Consider the following 20163-nt stretch of genomic DNA (forward strand, 5'->3'; position numbering starts at 1 on the left):
TTGTTAGTACAGTGTTCTTATTTTGAGATTTTCATTTAGTTTTATTTTATGTGTATGAGTGTCTGCTGGAATGTCTCTGCACCACATGCATACAGTGTCCATAGAAGCTAGAAGAAGGTGTTAAATCCCCTGGGACAAGAGTTGCAGACAATTGTGAGCTGCTTTGTGAATGCAGGGAATCAAACCCTGATCCTCTGGAAGAAGAACCAGCACCCTTAACTCCTGAGCCATCTCTCTCTAGCCCTGATTCATTAATGAGTTGAGATGGAATGCAAGCTAGTGTCCTTGGCGATCAATCAGTATTATTGTGTTTTTAAAATATACAATAGGACTTACCTATTAATAAAATTACACAATTTGTCTTAGCAAAAATATTGAAGCATAATTTTAGGCTTTAATTTGTCATTTGAAATTTTATATCTCAGTATGGTGGATTTTTGTATGGTTATATATTTGTATACTAAGGCCCTGATTTGTGTAAGCTTCCGGTCTCTGGATTTACCCATTGTACATGGTATTTAGCAATGGGGTAAGAAAAAGGACACATTTTGCTTGTTTTTCCCACTTAAGATCAAGTCTCAAGGCTTGTCTATGTGCCTCTTTTCATTATTACTTACTTTCTGTAAACTTTCAATTACATGACTACGACATGCCTCATTTGATTAGCTGTAGATATATGTTTGAGTTTTCTTTTGCTGGAGATACTATTTATTATGGATTTTGTATTGCATGCTTATGTTCTTATTACTTTTGGGTATTTATTCTTCTTGACTATATGACTAGGAATGCCATTGCTGTGATACATATATATGTATATAATCACATATATATAATAAATACAGCATATATATTTGTATAAAAGCACATATATGCTGTTTTATAAAAAAACATGATTTAAATTTATAGTAGCAGTATATGAGAGTTTTAGTTTTACTCCATTCTTATTAATATTTGGATTATCTTTCTTCATATTAGTTTTATTGGAAATTGACTTTTTTCATACAGTAAATTCTGATAACATCTTCCCCTCGCCTAGTGTTCGCAGATCTGCCCCACCTCTCCGTCCAATCATTATTACTATCCTAACAGGCTGAACTCGTGTTGCATTTTAAACTGCATTTCCATGATCTCTAATGATGTTAAATGTCTTTACATCTTATTATTAATTTATTCATCATCATTGATGTAATGTCTGTTTTGATGATCTACCTGTTCTTAAATCAGTTTGTGTTTCTATTTTTGCTTTATGCTATTTTCATATCCTAAGGTAAGTTTGTTGTCAGATAAATGATTGGCAAATATTTCTTCATTGTGTTATTTAAATTATAACTTTGTTAAGAAATAGTTGAGGTACATCTTGTTCCATTTCATTGACTTTCAACTTAATTATTTTGATTATTTGTGGTTTTGGTGTTTTGAAATTGTACTCATTTCTTAGTTTTTCCTATTATTCTATGCCTGAATCATTTCAATTGATATACCTTTGAGGTTTTTTTTTTTTATATTTTACTCTTGCCACTTAAACCTGTGGTTGAACTCTTGTGATGAGTGTTTCAATCCTGAGTCTTGGTCTCTGCTAACGACACTAGCTGGGCCATCTTCCAGTAGTAACCCTATACTCTGAAATTCTATTTGGTTCTTTTTTTTATAATTCTTATTTCTTTATTGTTGAGAGTTTTCCCTTATTCTTTATTCTAATTCAAAAATCATTTTTTAGCTTGTAAAAATATTTTAATATTCATTTTAATGTCTTTATATAGGCTTTGTCAGAGAGCTTCTACTGGGTCTTTTTATTTTATGTGGTCCATACTTTCTTGTTTATCTGCATGTGTGATAAGTATTGGGCATTGGTCATAGGAAATAATATGCTGTACTTCCTTAGCGACTTACCTATTGATATGAAAAGGCACCAAGGCCAAGGAAACTTTTGAAAGGGTGAGTTTATTTTAGGCTTCTAGTTCAGGAAGGATAAGAGTCCGTCACTACCACAGTGGGGAGCACGCAGCAGGCAGGCAGGCAAGCTGGTGCTGGAGTAGCAGCTGCATGCTCGCTCTTGACCCACAAGCAAGGAGCTGGGAGACCTAACTCATTACTGCAGTAAGTCTTTTGAAACCTTAAACCTGGATCCCAGTGCCCACACCTCTTAATCCCCCTGCAAAGAGCCACCAACTAAAGACAAAGTATTCAAATACCCAAGACTTGTGGGGGAATATCTCATTCTAAGTACCAATTACTAACTCAGATTTCCACATTTTTGCTGTTGTTCCTATCTACCGTGAACATAATTTCAGCTGATTTTTGTTTCCTTAATGACTTTTTAGGACAAATTCCGTTAAGCCTCTATTAAGGCTGTATTATGTCAAGTTCTTGTTAACTTATTAATCAGCCAATACACATTTTGAACAGTCAGCCTTTGCTGAGTGATTTGTGAGAGCCTTGAAACCTGTTTTGCTTAGGAAATTTCCAGTTCTGCCTTACTCATTGCTTCCTGTGATAACTCCTTAACCAGGTGAAAGACATGAGATGATCTGAGTCCCTCGAGTCTTTCCCAGGAACATATCCTCTCGCACGTTTGTATGTTGCATGGTAGAGCATTGCTGAGGAACTACAACAGCTTCAGACTCAACACAGAACATGTTCTCAGATCTTTCCAGTTGTGAGAAAACTCGTGTTTGGCAGAGCTGATAGCTCCGTGCCAGGCACCTGCAATCTTGCACGTGTGTCACTAATTACTCTGTATCCATATTCTTAGAATATGGCTTAACCAATGAATAAGCATTATGGTACATCAAATAATTACAAACACACACACACACACACACACACACACACACACAGCACTATCAGACAGGTCAAATAGTGGCAGTCCTTGAAACAAAGAATCTCTGTTGAGAGCTTCACATCTGTTTGCCTTCTCTGATGACTGCTGGATTTTGTAGCTACCGCTACAGTATTTGGAGACTGCCTTGGAATTAGAAGGAAAGGGGCGGTAATAAGAATGAGGTAAAATGACAGAAATAATCTGTTCTGCTAGGGATCAAGCACCATGTTTTTTTTTTAATTTTTAAAAACATTATATAATATATTTTGATTGTATTCTTCCCCCACCCAACTTCTCCCATATCCTGCACACCAGTCCCACTTCATGTTCTCTCTTTCTTCAAAACAATAAAAAAAAAAAAAAGCACATACTAGAAAACATAGCGTCCATTTTGTCTTAGTCAACTACTTCTGAACATGAGGCCTGACCTGGTGTGATATGCCAGTGTCCCTCCATTGAAGCAAACTTATTGAAGCTCTCTCGGCACCTTTCAAGCTTCTTGTTAAAGTGGGACCCTGCGCCCACTTCCCTTTCTCCATGTCTTGTCTGACCTTGTGAAGGTCGTGCTTTTGCCAGTCTCTGTGAGTTCATATATAAACCTGCAAAAATATGTCTTGGAAACATGGTTTTCTTGAATATCTGTCTATAATATCTGGCTCTTCCACTCTTTCTGCATAATGTTCAACATAGACCCATGAGCATTAATTAATAAAGGGTTATGATAAACACAATTTGGGCGGAGTGCTTCAAAGTCTTTCACTCTTCCCATTGTTCATTTGTAGGTCTCTGTAGGAATTACTATTTAATGAAAGAAAAAAAAAAACCTTCTCTGATGAGGGTTAAGTGATACACCAGTCTACGGGTATAGCAATAAGTCATTGGGAGTCATTTTGTTGCTGTATTCATTTAACAGGATAATAGTAGTAAGTTTCCCCAGGGCTCATGATCTAACTAGTCTCAGGTTCTTGCCCTCATTAACAGTGTCAATTATGGATGCTATCTCATGAAGCAGTCCTTAAAAACCAATAAAAAAAGTAGTGGTTTGTTACCCCTATAAATGTTGTGTCAATATAACAACAGTGGAAATATTTTGTGGATGTATTCTTAAATAACTCCTTCTAGGACATAGGAATATTTCAATCCATAAAATTGAAACAAAACAAACAAAAACATGCTCTGCCATGTCCCTTTTCCTCATGGCGTGTGGTGCACATTTTACACAGTTTTTCTTAGCAGCTTCCTCTGCCTGACCTTCTATTCCCATGTTCCTTTTCCTACCACCTTTCCAGCTAGATCAGCCTCCCTGGCAAAAGAATACTGGGTAGGTAATGAGTGTTCACACTCTCCTTTGCTTTTCTGTGCCATCAAATAGTCTCAAACTCATAGGCTGTTCTGTGATTACCTGTGTGTAGCAACATTTCCAATACTTCTGTTTATCATTTTATGTACTTTAGAAACTCATATTGCACAGTTACATGTTTTTGTACTGTTTTCCTTGGTTTCAGTTTCTTTGTGTTTTAAACATTGTATATTCAAAACCCTTCATGTTAAGGATGCCCCGTTAATTTTCTCCGTATATTAATGACCTAACAAGCCCAACTTCAAGTTTAGTAAAATTTCAGGGTTTTTTTTTGGTGGGGGGGGATTAATTAATGTCTAAGTCTCCAGGTAAATTCTTAGAGGGTATACATTTCAAGAATATTACCCACTGATGGAGTTCTTCCTGAAATCTGTCTACATTTATACCATGTTTTTCATTTCATTATGTATTGTTTTTGGTACTTTTCTATTACTGTAAAGAGACATCAAGACCAAGGCAACTTAGAAAGGAATTTGCTAGGTTTCAAAGTTCAAAAGAATTAGAGTAAATGATCATTATGATTTGACAGAGAGCATGACATCAGGCAGGCAGGCGTGGCACTGGATCAATAATGAGACCTTACATCTTTATCAGGCATGAGGCACAGAGAGGAGAAAGAGAAAGAGGGATGGAGAGCTAAGGAAAACATTTAATTGAGATGGCGCACTTACAGTTCAGAGGTTCAATCTATTATCATCATGGTGGGACATAGTGGCATACAGGCAGACAGGCTGGAGAAGTCCTGCATCTTGCAGGCAAGAGGAAATGGTCTGAGTATCACACTGAGCAACGTTTGCACATATATGAGACCTCAAAGTCTGCCTCCATAGTGATACATTTCCTCCAACAAAGCTATACCTACTCCATCAAAGCCATAGGTCCCAATAGTGTCACTACCTTTGGGGGCCATTTTCTTTCAAACCACTGTACGAATCTAAACAGTTCTACCAACTGAAGATCAAGCATTCAAATATATTTGCCTATGGAAGCCATTCTCATTCAAACCCAGACATGTATCTTTGCATATTTTTATTCTCTCACTTATTTTCCATGAAAAACCCTAATACATTCTTAAAAGCCAACTAAAGTCCACCATTCTTTAAACCTCTTAATTCTGCTGGCAGATTTCACCCTTTGTCTTCTCTCTGTTCCAGTGATACTTGGTGATACCTTTCCTTATGTTCAGTTATGATTATTTATTTATATCAGTTCTTATTAGAGTAACTGCCAAAGCCAGGTGTCCAAAATTATTGCAAAATGACCTAACACATGTTAGCTTCTTGTTTTGGTTAGTTTTTTTTTTTTGTCAACTTGACAAAAAATAGAGTTGCTTGGGAAGGGAGAACTTGAAGAATTGCCTCCATAAGATTGGCCTGTGGACATGTCTTTATTCCTGTCTGAATAAAAACTATAAATTATATGCTGCCAAAAGCATGAAGTTACATGTCTTAGAAATGACTTAATTCCAAGTAGAACTTGTCTAACTCTGGGAGGATTCTTTACTTTAAAACCATCTTAGTTTTGTCAGAGCAGATTAGTTAAAAGGAAAACAAATTGTGAATAAGGAACCATCTTTTGGAGGGCAGCTCTTCTCATGTTGAGAGGAGTCTGTATGTTACCTGGTGGCAAGCAGCAGAAGAGACCCAAGTCCCTTAGCAAACAAAGACTATCAGCAGAGGGCAAGGAAACTTTTCCCAGTGTACCTTCCTTATTCCCTCAGAGGTCATCATTTACATCATACACCTTTTCTCTAGAGCAAAGATGTCCCAGCTGCTTTTCATATTCAAAAACAAGAGCCAATTATCCTACTATGCTGGCTGTGCAGATGCCTTAACAATCACAGATTCCCTATACTCCTTCAAGTTGTGATCCTCAAATTTGACTGATTGGGAATTTAGAATATTCACTAATTCTTTCAGGGAGAATTATCTTTAGGGTAGTTGGACTAGTTCACTAACACCATCTAAAAACCAAACAGTACGCTAGGTTTAACATTCACAGGCAAACACTGTATTCAGGAAGCTATGTAAGACAAGTGAGAAGAGGGGTCAGTTCTTCTGACTGTAGGGATGAGCTTTAAAAAAATGGAAACAATTCATGATTGCTTTTGTAGTCTCCCTTCTGCATTATAATGTCTCTAAATATTGCAGTCCATCATACAACACGGACCTAAGTTGGATAGATAATTCTCAGGCCCTATCCTTCTGGATATGTCTGGTGGGTAAGGTACATGAGACTACACAATCACTCAGAGATATGGCAACTCTTGATTCTGAGCAATAACTTTTGGTATGATCTTTGATTTACATCCAAGTATATTCGGACTTCTTTTTGTATTAAAGAACAAATTTGAATGTTGGAAGCTGAGATAAGAAGAAATCAGGCCAAAGGCTAGAACTGATGTGTGTATCTGGTTTGATGATAGAGTCACAGCTGTTAAGATGCACTGGATACCTCTCCCAGCCACCATCAGATTCACTAATCACCAACAGCTGCAAACCATTTGAGACGTCTGAAGCAGCATCTCAATTTTTATTGCTTTTTATTTAAATATACCTCTTTTTAACTATTGGCATATCTTGTTCATTTTTAACACTTTGACTAATTTTTTAAAGCTAATTATTTTTCTTATATGTTTTTTTTCTGCATAAATGTATGTGCAACACATTGATGTGTAGTGCCTATGGAAGCCAGAATATGGCAATGGTTCCCCTGAAACTGGAATTAAAGATGCCTGTGAGCTGATATATGAGTGCAGGGAATCAAACCTGTATCCTCTGGAAGTGCAGCAAGTGATCTTAAGTTATCTATCTAGCCCTATATATGTCAAAAAAAATCTTTGAAATGAACTAAACTTAATAAATAGATATACCCTTAGTACCCGTGGTTACTTTAATAAAATGTTAATTGGGGGGAATAAAATGAAATCATTGGTTTCTTAAAGTCTGAGGCAATGTTGAAATTAAATCATTAAAAATAAATATAATTTCATATTATATATAATTAAAAATAAATATAATTATAGCATCCTTTTCACTTCAAAGAATTACTACAAAGCACATACTAGAGGCTAACATGATGGATCCCATAGCTAATATCATTTACTAAAATATTATAGACAGTGTCCGAGAGGGTCATTGGTAGGTTTGTCATTATAAAATTTAGGACTAATAAAAGATTTTATCAATAATAAATGATAACTTAATGCAATGGGCATTTGTATTTTAATTTTGCCTTTATGATAAAATATAATTATCAAAACTGTAGTCTTTTTATCCACTTAGAAGAATATATTTGGTTGTCTGTTTTTTGGTTTTGGGGTTTTTTGGAGACAGGGTTTCCCTGTAGTTTCTAGAGCCTGTCCTGGAACTAGCTCTTGTAGACCAGGCTGGCCTCGAACTCAGAGATCTGCCTGCCTCTGCCTCCCAAGTGCTGGGATTAAAGGCGTTTGCCACCACCGCCTGGCTGGTTGTCAGCTTTTGTACTTACTTCCCATACAATATTTTATTGTAAATTTATAGCATGAAACATATACAATTAATGAATTTTAGCTGCTACAAGAAAAATAAAATTCAGAGAAACATGGCCAATGGAAGACATCCCCGTGTGTTCTCGCCACTGTCATTTAAGTGTGGTGGGGTAATTCAGGGTTCTGTCTAAACAGTCCTTCTGAGACTTGGTGTTTGTTTTAAATTCAGTGTTAATGTATACTATGAACTTATCACATTTAGGGGTTCCACTGCCAAACTTAACAATTTCTCCCGCTTGGAGCCAACCCTCCACTTGCTGGGTGTGCAGTTTGATCAGAATGTGGCCCAAAGTATCATCACAGAGAAGCCAGGAGCAGCCACAAAACTTCTCTATCAATTGTACATTGCTCTTCAGAAAAAGAAGAAAACTGGGCTGACTGGATTAGAAATTCAAACCATGCAACCCCAGACAAACCTACGGATTCAAGCACTGAAAAGTGAGGCTTTTCGAGAGGTGGGTACATAGAGAGACCTAATAGACTTTCTCCAAGGGACAAGGTGGTGCAGCAAACTGGCTGGGAGATTGTGGTTCTGGGGAAACGCCACTGAAGCTACTCGTATCATTGGCCATTCTGGGTATTATTTTATGCTAATGTTTGTCATTTGTTTATCTACCCTTTCTGTCTCTCTGCTTCCTATCCACACTACAGAACTTAGTATCCTAGTCTGTTCCTATTTCCCAGTACTTTTTCTCTTTCCAGTTTGAGACTGTAATATAATTACATCATTTCCCTTCCCCTTTCCTCTCTTCTAAATGCATATTTTCCTTTTAATAGTTATTACATGCATATATTATATAATATTATATGTAAATATATACACACACATATATATATACACTATATACCTATCTGATAAATATGCACACATACCAACCAGTACTTTCTATTTACACTCCTTTCCCCTCCACGTCTCCTGCTATTTTGTTGGCTCAGATTTGTTTAGGGGCCATGGAGTCACCTGCTAGCCTGTCTCCTAAGCATCAGGCTTTCTGTGAGATAATGGAATTCTTTGACACGGACTTATTCTGTTTTATACAATATTTATATTGTAGCTCCATCTGAAAATGAACTTTGCAGTCATTCACTAAGAGTCTCAGCATTACTTCTCTGTATTCCTCAGCACAGGTTCATCCAATAGATGTCCTTGAACATGTCCAGACCACTCAGCCTTTTCTTCCACCCAAGCACCCCAATCCCACCTCTCCTCCTTTCCATCATCCTTTCCCTTCCCTGCTCTTAACCCAGCTCACATGGATTTTTCTTTTTTGAAAGTTAGGGCACATGTGATAACCTCTTGGTGCCTATGCTGGCTATCTATTCCTTATCGGTTTGTCATGTGATCTTAAAGTTTGGGTACCTCAAATTCAAGGAAAATGCCTAGTAAAATATTTGATCATTTTAAGTATTCAGAAAATGCTTTTTGATGAAATTTTAGCCCTTTTTAGTTGGCAAGTCTCTCTAGTTCTTTTGAGGGTTTTTGTTGTTGCTGCTTTTGTTTTTTTTTGGTATTTTTGTTTGTTTGTTTTTGTTTGTTTGTCTTGAGGAAAGTCAAGTGCAAGATAAATTTTCCGGGCTTCTGGATTAATAGTCAGGACTGCATTCACACTGAGGCCTAAATGGAAATTGGCAAACTTTAAATTTTAAATTTCAAAGTAACAATGGTATAACAGATGTGAGCGCTACCTCCATTTTCAAATTGTTCTGCTTTAATTTGATATCATTAATCTGGCAGCAAAGTACACTGAGATTCCCATGGGCAGGCCAGGTACTAGATCAGGCATAAAGCTAAGTAACTCAGTGCTGAATTCTTCTTCATGGACAAGCTTGGTAAACTCAATTCAGCCACTGAGGAACTTCTGACTTAGTTTTCCCAGCTGTGTAAACAAGAATGGCTATTTCTGCCTGCCGCGACACTGCACTTTGTGCAGCTTAAGGAAGATCACCTATTAGGTAGCTATTTATTGAGGTTCCATTTCAGGTCAATCGCTTGCAAGCGAGTAACACTGGGAAAGCCCCAACCTGCTTCATGTTTGCATGCCAGCAAGAGGAAAATGTGTCTGTAGAGTGGGAATGACAGCAAGTAACTTCAAGATGAGGGAGAAGGGAGGACAGATGATCTTCTCAGGAAACATGGAGGCAAAGGAAATAGGAAAATAAAAGCAATAGCTTTGGAAATAGAAGTTCAAAGGAAGCATGAAATATTTTCATAGAAATTGAGACAATTCTTATTTTAGGGAAAAATTCTGGGAAAGGACTGGATGTTGTCTGGGAATTAAAAGTAAAGAGGTCTTTTGATAAAGGGAAGAAGAAGAAATTAAGAGCAGTCAAAAATGTAAATATATATGACACTATTTTATGAGAGGATATAAATATTGTTTTGTTGTCCATATACAATTAAAGATTTTAGTGATTAACATGAATAACATACTTTTAGTTTATTTTAGCTATGATGATGTATATAAAATTTATTTTTGATGCAAAAGCTTACCTGTGATTGCAATGCCAGTCCACCTTCTATTCTCCAGTAACAGAAACCTTTGAAATGCTTTCTTCATTTAGAGACTTAAAAACCTGATACCACGCCAAACTGATTTCAATCTGATGCGGGTTACATGCAGGTTTCAAGAAAAATGTAAACAAATGAAAGAAGATCTTGCCCGAATACATTTTGAGAAGTTTGAAAAATTTCAAAAACTTGAGGAAGAGCAAAGACACTTTAATATCGAAAAGGTTCTATAGAACATTTTTTTCTAGAAATTCATTAATACCTAGTCTATTATTGGTGATTTAATTCTGCCTGTAATAAGTACACATTGCATAAGCAGCTGTGTAGATAGATTGCATGTTGTGATGCATGGCTTTGCTTCGCCTTACTATATCTCTCCTCTCCTCGTGTTTTCTTCTCTCCATCTGTATACTCACGTTCACCTGCACTGGTGGCTAAGAACTATTAACTGCCTATCAGGGAAAATCCATTTCTTTCACTGGATGAAATCTGTGCCTCAGCTCTTTTGGGAAATGATTGGCTACTAGCTACAGCACTGGCCAAAGGACCTCTATCACCGTGTTCCTGTGGAAGAGAGAGTGTATAATTACCCATGGCTCTCTCTGTCCACTTTTCTGCAATTCCCCCAGTCTCGATATCCTGCTCCATTTCTTTTAGATGGGTTACTTCTCTGCTTCCTTCCCTTTCCAGCTATCTTGTCCTTGACAACTACTTTGTGCAACTCAGCACTGCTTCTCAAACCTCTTTGAAAAATCTTTAATGATCTGTGTCTTTAAAGACACAGGAGAACAAAAATCATTAAAGACTTTTAAAAGATTTCAAGTGGCTGGATATTTGGAATGTGTAAAATACAGGCAATAGAGTTATGGTTCTTCTTATTTCTTTGGAAACTTGCTTTTTAAATTGATTAAGATGATAAGAAATTAATATAGCCTAAGTATAGGCAGCTTCTTGTGAGGAAGGAGGGAAACATTCAAGAGGCAAACTTACAGAAAGCCTTCTGTTACTTGCCAGAGGGCAGGATCATTCTTTTAATGCTCTCTCATGGTAGCGATTGGACACTCTAAATCCAGAGTTTAAGTTGAGGTCAAGTTCTGGGCCTTCATTGGCATTGAACCAGGCAGTCCAGGTTTTAAAAGTCAAGTCTAATGAAGAAAATCTCCAAATAAAGAAAAGCTAAGAAGTGTGGGATACTGCAGAAGAGAGAATGAGAAACATGACCATAGGAAGTAAATAAGACAAAAGACAAAGCCTGGTTTTCTTTGCTTTATGTTTATAAACCACTTGTGAGTGAGTACATGTGATAACTGTCTTTCTGGGTCTAGGTTACCTCACTCAAAATGATGTTTTCTAGCTCCATCCATTTGCCTGCAAAATTCAAGATGTTGTTATTTTTTTCCTACTCTGTAGTACTTCATTGTGTAAATGTACCACATTTTCCTTATCCACAAATCACAATCCCAGAGAACCTGGACAACAATGAGGACCCTAAGAGAGACATACATAGATCTAATCTACACGAGTAGTAGAAAAAGACAAGATCTCCTAAGTAAATTAGGAGCATTGGGACCTTGAGAGAGGAGGGGGGAGGCCGGGAGGGGAGCAGAGAAAAATATAGAGCTCAATAGAAATCAGTAAAAAAAAGATGAAGCCTGGACTTTCCTGGTTTTCTTTAAAAAAGAAATAAACATATGACAATTAAATTTGAAAAAAGTCACATTTTTTAGAAAGTGAAATAAAAGCACAAAAATTATAATTTCTGAATTTAATTTAGTGGTAAATTAAATTCCCTTATCTTTGGTTGTAGAAATTAGTGAATTTAGTTCTACAATGTAATGCCTTAGTAGTAAAGACATAAATTTTTATGTTATTGTTTTTATAAGATATTTAGTTTTACTTTATCATATTTTAGAGATTTTTCTCTCAATTACATCATTCTGTTTATATTGTCCTTAAAATAATTATTACCTGTCTTCTTAAGAAATTATCCAATGATGCTTTATATTTTAATGTCAGGCCAGTAGTTGAGGTTGCCCCCGAACTCATGTGTAGGTGGATGGGTTTGGGGAAGCTGTTTTTTCTATTGGCAACTAATGGGTGTATAGAATCCAGGGTGGCTTCATGAGAGTAAGAATATCTTCTTCTCATGATTGGGCTGCTCATGAAGGTGGCACTGGGAAAGAATTATAATCTTCTCTATATTTAGAGGCCCTGACTATTCTTGTACCAACACACATAAGAACAATACATACATCATTTAGTCATAATTTTAGTATTTCATTGTTGGGGTTTAGCAGCGTAGTTTTCATTGTAAATAATGTTGATGTTGGCATTATGGAATTGTGACACATTGTGCCTTTGTCAATTGCTAAGTTCTGCAATTGTCAACAGATATTTTATGTGTATGTATATCTGAACACATATTACATAACTATTATTTTGACAAGCTGAATAAATAAATTCATATGTATGCCATACTCAGCAACGTTTGAATAGAAGACGACAGAATGAGATAATGGCCAAAATCCAAGCAGCCATTATTCAGATCCCTAAGCCTGAACCAAATCGTACTTTGAAAGCACTAGAGGCTCAAAAACTGATGAAGAAGAAAAAGGAGGCAGAGGTACGTTGTATCATTTGCTGGTGTCTTTTCTCTTACATAACAATGGTTTTCTTTTTAATGTGCAGAAACCTTCTAAAAGTTCTTATTTTCTTTTCAAAATATCCTTGATCTTCCCTGTTCTTATCCAAAATTCCCCCAGTTTGTACATATTCAATTCATTTTACTATTGTTTGTTCAGTAACAGGATGTAATTTTAGGCCAGGGAGATCAAACTCCCAATGTAGGAATATCTGCTTGGACTCTCGAGTTCATAGGGAGTCTAGTATGATGCAGTTGTGAACACACCATTCCTCTTTACCAGGTAATGTAATTTGTTATGAAAGGTTAATTCAGTTGTTGGTGGTGTAACACATTTTAAACTAAAGTGACTGCACTGGAAATATTTTACTAGACCACACTGAGTGTCAACATTTCAATAGGCTAAAATCTAGTTATGTCACGGAAAAGTAATACCTGAATGCTGACATATTTTATTGTAGTACATGGGTGCTGGTGAAGAAGATATTGGCCTTGCTCTCTCATCCACAAACCTGTTATATTTTATATTAGTCTATGTATTATTTTAAAAATTCTAACAAAATATCTTATACTTGAATTTTAGGTATATTATCCACATATTTTTCTGGATCCATTTTTACTATTAAAAACCAAATTTACCTGAGTTGATGAAAGTTTTTAATACAGATTTATAGTACATAAACATGAGCTGAAATATTTTTTTTTTTGGTGAGCTGAAATATTTAAGAAAAGTTTATAGAGTTAGCAAGGTTGCACGGACAATAAACATCTAACACAAACACTCACAAAAACTATTTACACTTAAACTTCACCTTTATTCACTACCTTTGGTGCACTATGAAAATGAGATTCTTCCGGGGAGATGGCTCAGCAGCTCAACTACCTGCTGCACAAGCACACGCGTTAGCTTGTGCCTGTAATCCTAGTCCCCTGTTGTGAGATGGGGTCTGAGACAGGAGGATTTCCAGCAGTGAGCAAGAGATGCTATCTAAAACAAAATTGGGGGTAAAGACTAAAACTGGAGGCTGTTCTCTCACCTCCACAGGGGCAGTAGACTGTACACAGACACACACACAGACAGACACACACACACACACCCTCACACACACACACATCACATTCATGCACATGCACATACAATTTTAAAAAGAGAGAGATAGAATCATGAATTAAGTGATTAAGGTTAGACAATTTCTATATTGATTTAGGTTAGCCTCATCTAAAAGAATGAATAAGAACTATAAAAAGTATTCCCAAAGGCATTTTTTCTCATCTTGTTCTTAATTATTTTGAATTAGAACTGTGTGTTACCATTTAAAACTGGTTGAACATGAAGTTTCTCAATGGCTTTTAAAGACAGGGAACTAATGGTGAATTTTCTTTAAAGGATGTGGCCAATGAGATCAAGAAATTCGAAGCACTAATAAAAAAAGATCTCCAAGCCAAAGAAAGGTAGGTTATAATGTTTTATATCACAAAAATGTGCTGTGAATAACTTTGAGTATTTGCAAATAGTTTATGTTGCAAAGTTGCTGAAGCTTTGAAGAAGGTTTATTAAAAGACTACATGAAGGAAGAGAAGATAACATGACTTAAAATTCAGGTTATTTCCTCACTAAGAATTTTGATCTAGGCTGGGAAAATGGATATTAAGGAATGTAAAGTCAATTTACTTTTCCATGTTGTGTTTATTTTTCTGCGGTCACATTCATTTTGAGACATTTACTGAAATTGTTAGGTTGATTTAAATGTGCCATAGGAAAGCCACAGCTGGGTTCCAGTTTAATTTTGTTCATGCCACACCCCGTGTTTATCGCAGAGTGCAGCAATAAAGTATTGTTGAATGAGGTTTTCACCAAATGTTATGCAATTTTATGTGTTTTCTTCTATAAATTATGACCCATTAATAGCTCCGTTTGCCTAAATATAAACTTATCTCATATCCTTTTATTTCTTATTGTGGTTTATTGAAAATAACCCATGAGAGGCTGTAATGTAATAAACTCCTGTAGGAGCAGTGTAGGGATTTTTTTGTCTTTAAAAATGGAAACTATCTAAGCTCTATACATTTACATCTTAGGAAATGTGAAAGAATTCTTTGTTAAAGGAAAATACACAATTAAACAACATGCTTCAGTTCTGTCTTAATGTTTCTGAGGGAATTACAGAGTCCAATGAAGAATGGAAAGCCAGGAAAGAAACAGTAGGAAGGTCAGATATGGAAAGAAAATCAAGAAAATGGAAAATATACTTATTTTCCTTTATCCTACTTTCTGTACAATTTTCTGATGCTCTGCCTTGATCCCCATGCCCTTTATTAACATGACTTCTGTCCCTAAAACCAGAATCCAAAGTACATAGGTGACAAGGAAGATTGCCGTTCTGCCTTTGTCTCTTCATGGTTTCTTGTATCTCTTGCCGTATGGAAGCTTTCAGATTTCATTCAAACCCATTTATCAGTGCTTACTACTGTTTTCTGTACTACTGAGTCCTCTACAATGAGTTTGTGTCTGTGTAGTTTCAAACCTTCAAGTCTTACATTACAGTCTTTGAGCCATTTTTAATTGACTTTTAAGTAAGCAAGAGAAAGGGAAAGAGGTTACTCTTTGCATGTGGATGTTTAGGTCACCCAGCAATTTTTTGCAGAGGAGCCATCTTTCCCCCATGCAAGTTTGGTACATTTGTCAAAACCCAAGTGGCTGCAGCTGCCTGCATTCATTTTTGGATATTGTATTCTGTTCCACTGCTGGACTTGTTGATTTTTGCACTGTTACTATAGTGGATTTGTTGCCACATCTCTGTCTTATAATTTGAGATCAGGTATTAAAATATTGTCAGAATTTCTCTTTTTGCTCAGATTGCTTGCAATATCTAGAGTCTTCATGAACTTCATAATCTTTCCTAGTTCTATAAAGAATTTACGTGGTGAAACTCCAGAATCTATACATTGCTTTTGATAATGTAATGTAAACACTTTCATATTACAGATTCTTTTGATCTGTAAGCATGGGAGGTACTTTGTCCAGGCTATTCTTTCAATTCCTTTCTGTTTTGTTTGTGGTGTGTGTGTGTCTGTGTGTCTGTGTGTGTGTGTTTCCTGGAAGATTCCATTTAATCCTGCTAGAAATTTCCAAGGAGACTTGGAAGTGGGCATAGCACAAAGAGTCCCCCTTCTCAGAGCGGCAGTGCAGGACCCAACACAGCTGGAGAGCCATCAGGGAGTCAGTTCTCTGTAGCTCAGAGCAGCCTCACCTGGAAAGAAGCCTCTGGTAAGGTGCTGCCCAAATATCTCCTCTGAGAGCCGCAAAAAGAAAATGACTGGGAAGCGTTGGTCTAAAGCGAAGTGAGAAAGAAAATCAAAGTTGTAGGACAATAGGCTTTTTAAAAGCCTTTTTATGAAAAACTACTTTTTAAAATCATTTTTGAAATTTCAGTTGAGGATGTTATGGAATCATTTAGAAACGCCATCCTAACTTTGTTGTAAAAAAGTTAATTTTTTTTTGCCGGGCAGTGGTGGCGCACGCCTTTAATCCCAGCACTAGGGAGGCAGAGGCAGGCGGATCTATGAGTTCAAGGCCAGCCTGGTCTACAAGAGCTAGTTCCAAAACAGGCTCTAGAAACTACAGGGAAACCCTGTCTCGAAAAATCAAAAAAAGTTAATTTTTTTGTGATATGTTTTTTAAATTATCATAGTGTTACAACCTTTCCCCTTTCCATCTCCTTTTCCAGCCCCTCCCAGGTACCCTGCCTCTAGTTCCTCTCATGCCCCCCCAACTCTCTAATTGGTATCCAATATCTCTTTATTTTACACACACACACACACACACACACACACACGTTTGTATCTCAAGAACAGTTTCAGCATTTGCCTTTTGCTGGCCATGCCTGAAAAGACCTTCAGAGACAAGGGCTGTCACCTCAAAGCTGAAAGCCCACCCTTTTCCTTCTACGGAAAAATGGAAAGCTTTCAGCTAGCAATGTGGAGTTCCTGTGACAGCCCCACCCCCACGTGTAGACTTTCATTAGGTGTTGTGTTTTGTTTGTGTTAAACAACTAATAAATGCTATCAGTAATCTGTTTACTTAGCCGAACTTTATTGGATGCTGTAGTTTGGTATTTGGTGTGATTGACATACCAAATAATTCCCAAAATTAATATTTGACAAAATTTCTATATTGATAATTCCTATGTAAAAATCCATTAATCTCTATGAATGTTTGGTAAACATTCAGCTATCAATAAATTATAACCACTGTCTTCAAATAAATATATCTTTAATGAAACTACTATATATCTTTCTTTTATGTTTACAAATTTATTTTTATCATTTTAACTTTAAAAATTCATATGGTATGATAATTTGATGTATACAGGCATCAATTAAATGGTTCAGTTAGCATAGACAGCAATTTTAAGTCTTTCATATAATTTTAATTTTTGATTAACTAATATATATTTATGAGATACAGTGTAATATTTTAATGCCTTTTTGGATTGTATAATGTTTTAATTGGAAAATGCAACATTTTCAGCTCCTTGTCATTACCTTGCATATGGAATCTTCAATAACTCGTGAGCTGATGGATGAATAAGTGGGTGGATGGAAGAATGGATAGATTGATGAATAACTGAGAACTCATGAACTAGGTAGTTTTGACAGCATAAACACAGTATTGAGGGAGCAAATAACCTATACTTAATCTAGAACAGAATCTTTGTTTGTTTGTTTGTTTGGTTGGTTTGGTTTTTTGAGACAGGGTTTCTCTGTAGCTTTGGAACAGGACCAGAACTAGCTCTTGTAGACTAGGCTGACCTCGAACGCACAGAGAACGGCCTGCCTTTGTCTCCTGAGTGAGTGCTGGGATTAAAGGCGTGCACCACCACCGCCCACAGAATCTTTGTAACAGCACGTTTAGAAAAAAGAATGGTAAGAATTGTGCTGAATGATCACATAACTTCCACAGACATTTAATTGTACTAACTTTAAAAAAATGTTTTTGAAACTGGCCCAAAGGCAATTTTTATTTATTTTTGTAGGTGGGGGTCTCACTATATAGTCCTGGAGGCATGTAACTTACTATGTTAGTCATGATAGCTTTGAGCTCACAGAAATTCACCTGCCTTTAGCTCCCAAACACAGATTACAGACCTGAGCCACCATGATGGTCTTTGAATGTATTACCTCTTAATAAGCAAAGGTCAGCTCTGCCTCTGGCCACCTGTGTACTGGGTTCTGAAACAGTTCATCCTAATTCCTCTCAGGACAAAAATACAACGACGTCTGGACCTCCTGTGGGTAAAATAATCAGAATCATAGTGTCTTTTACCTGCCTGTAATTCTCTGCATAGTTTTGAAATTTAGTAGTTTGTACAAAGAGCGAGAAAAGAATACTTTTCCTATGGATCCACAATTTAGCTTTGAACAGCAAATCTACAAATCGTGATCTAGAATCTGATAGGACCTACATAATAAATGTGTATTAATCTCAGACTAAATACACTTTTGCAGTATTAATTCTGCCTATATAAAAATGAATGACTCTTTAGTCGTAAAACTCTTTAGTAACATGCCCTTGTGTTTTCTAAATAAATTATTTTTTCTGTGTTAGTGATAACATAAAAAGTGATGATTCATAATATGAACTCCCTATCCTTGTCAAGCAACATTATCATATATCTTATGCAGCTATACTGAGGCATTCTAATGGCTTTTTAAAGATGTGAGCAGATGAGAATTGATGATTCAATTTCTATACACATAAGATGTTTCTTTTACTTTTTTCCTTTTATTTATTTATTTTTATTAAACATTGCCATCTCCTCCCCTCCTCCTCCCCCTTCCCTCACCTCCTCTCCACCCATACCCCCACTCCCTCCCTCTCCAGGCCAAAGAGCCATCAGATTTCTCTAGACTATGTTGAGTCCAAGGTCCTCCCAGCTCCCTAATGATAACTTTTAAATGACTATAAACGTAATGCTAAGGAACCAATTGTTTCAATAAACTTAAAGTGTTCATGTTTTGGGAAGACCTGTGCTGATGCCAGATCAGACCTATGCTGAGTCATGATAAGTGGGTCAACTTCGAACTGTTAAAGTTCCTAACAAAGGCTGGGCCAATGCCCTAAGAAGTCATAAGTACATTTGGGAGTACTTAGAGTAACTTGCACCGCTGTACGTGAGAACAGAGTAAAAGTGAGTGGAGCCATCAATACAGGTACTGTATTCTCAATAAACTAACATTGATTATGTCTAGTCTATTGTCATTGAGGTGTCTTCTTTGACATTTAAATTATCTACAGTTTGCCTATTGTTGACTTAGAGTAAGAGAAGCCAGAGGCCAATAGACAGATGCAGGAGGGAAACCAGAATCTCTAATTAGACTGAAAAGTTAAAAATTAGGAAAAGAAGAGATGGGCTTAAGAAAAAAAAGCTGTGTTAAGGACCTTAGAGAGATAGAACTAAAGACTGAGCTAAAGATAATAGAATCTACAAATAAGCTACAGGCTTCAACGTTTATCCAGTGCTTGTATCAGTAGATTAACAACAAACTGAAAGGAGTTTTCTCCAGAAGTCTTCCATGATCACAGTTAAGGGGCCTGTAATTGCAGTGTTAAAATCTAACAAAAATTTGTTACCTTTAGCGCATCTAAGACTTCTCTAGAAACATCAGACCAGACAGCTACCGATTTGTTAAACACTTATTCCGATGATGAGTACATTAAAAAGATCCAGAAACGCCTAGAAGAAGATGCTTTCGCACGTGAGCAAAGGGAGAAAAGGCGGCGGAGGTTGTTGATGGACCAATTAATAGCCCATGAAGCACAGGAGGTAAGGCAGTTCATGTTCATTCTCCACTAAAAGTGCTGAGCACTTGAGAATATGTGGCCTTGCATTTATACAAATACGTATTTTATAGCATGTTGTCTGCCACTCTAAGGGAGATGTCGTAGGTAGATCCTCACATCAAAAGAGCAAAACACTTACTTACAAACTTTTTTAAAGATTTATTTATTTATTATGTATACAACATTCTGCCTTGATGTATGCCCGCACACCAGAGGAGGGCACCAGATCTCAGTACAGATGGTTGTGAGCTACCATGTGGTTGCTGGGAATTGAACTCAGGACCTCTGGAAGAGCAGCCAGTGCTCTTAACCGCTGAGCCATCTCCCCAGCCCATTACTTACAAATTTTTAAAGTATTCTCCCTCCTTATGAGTGGCTACAGACCCTTGGGCACTTAGTTATTCATAAGTAGTACAGTGGCTCTTTCCTCATGGCAGTCAAGGGAAAACTGGTTAATTG

At 36.7% G+C, this 20163-nt stretch overlaps 1 protein-coding gene across 1 annotated transcript in view; it reads left to right on the plus strand.

Moving 5' to 3' along the window:
- Nucleotides 1-20163, plus strand: part of Spef2 (sperm flagellar 2) — a 158086-nt gene that overhangs the window by 14761 nt on the left and 123162 nt on the right. The window contains exons 3-7 of the mRNA XM_038321484.1: nucleotides 7913-8165; nucleotides 10273-10443; nucleotides 12702-12842; nucleotides 14248-14312; nucleotides 19501-19687. Of these exons, the coding sequence (XP_038177412.1) occupies nucleotides 7913-8165; nucleotides 10273-10443; nucleotides 12702-12842; nucleotides 14248-14312; nucleotides 19501-19687 (817 nt within the window). The remainder of the gene's footprint in view (nucleotides 1-7912; nucleotides 8166-10272; nucleotides 10444-12701; nucleotides 12843-14247; nucleotides 14313-19500; nucleotides 19688-20163) is intronic.

Source organism: Arvicola amphibius, chromosome 3, assembly GCF_903992535.2.
Source record: "Arvicola amphibius chromosome 3, mArvAmp1.2, whole genome shotgun sequence".
Lineage (NCBI taxonomy): Eukaryota > Metazoa > Chordata > Mammalia > Rodentia > Cricetidae > Arvicola > Arvicola amphibius.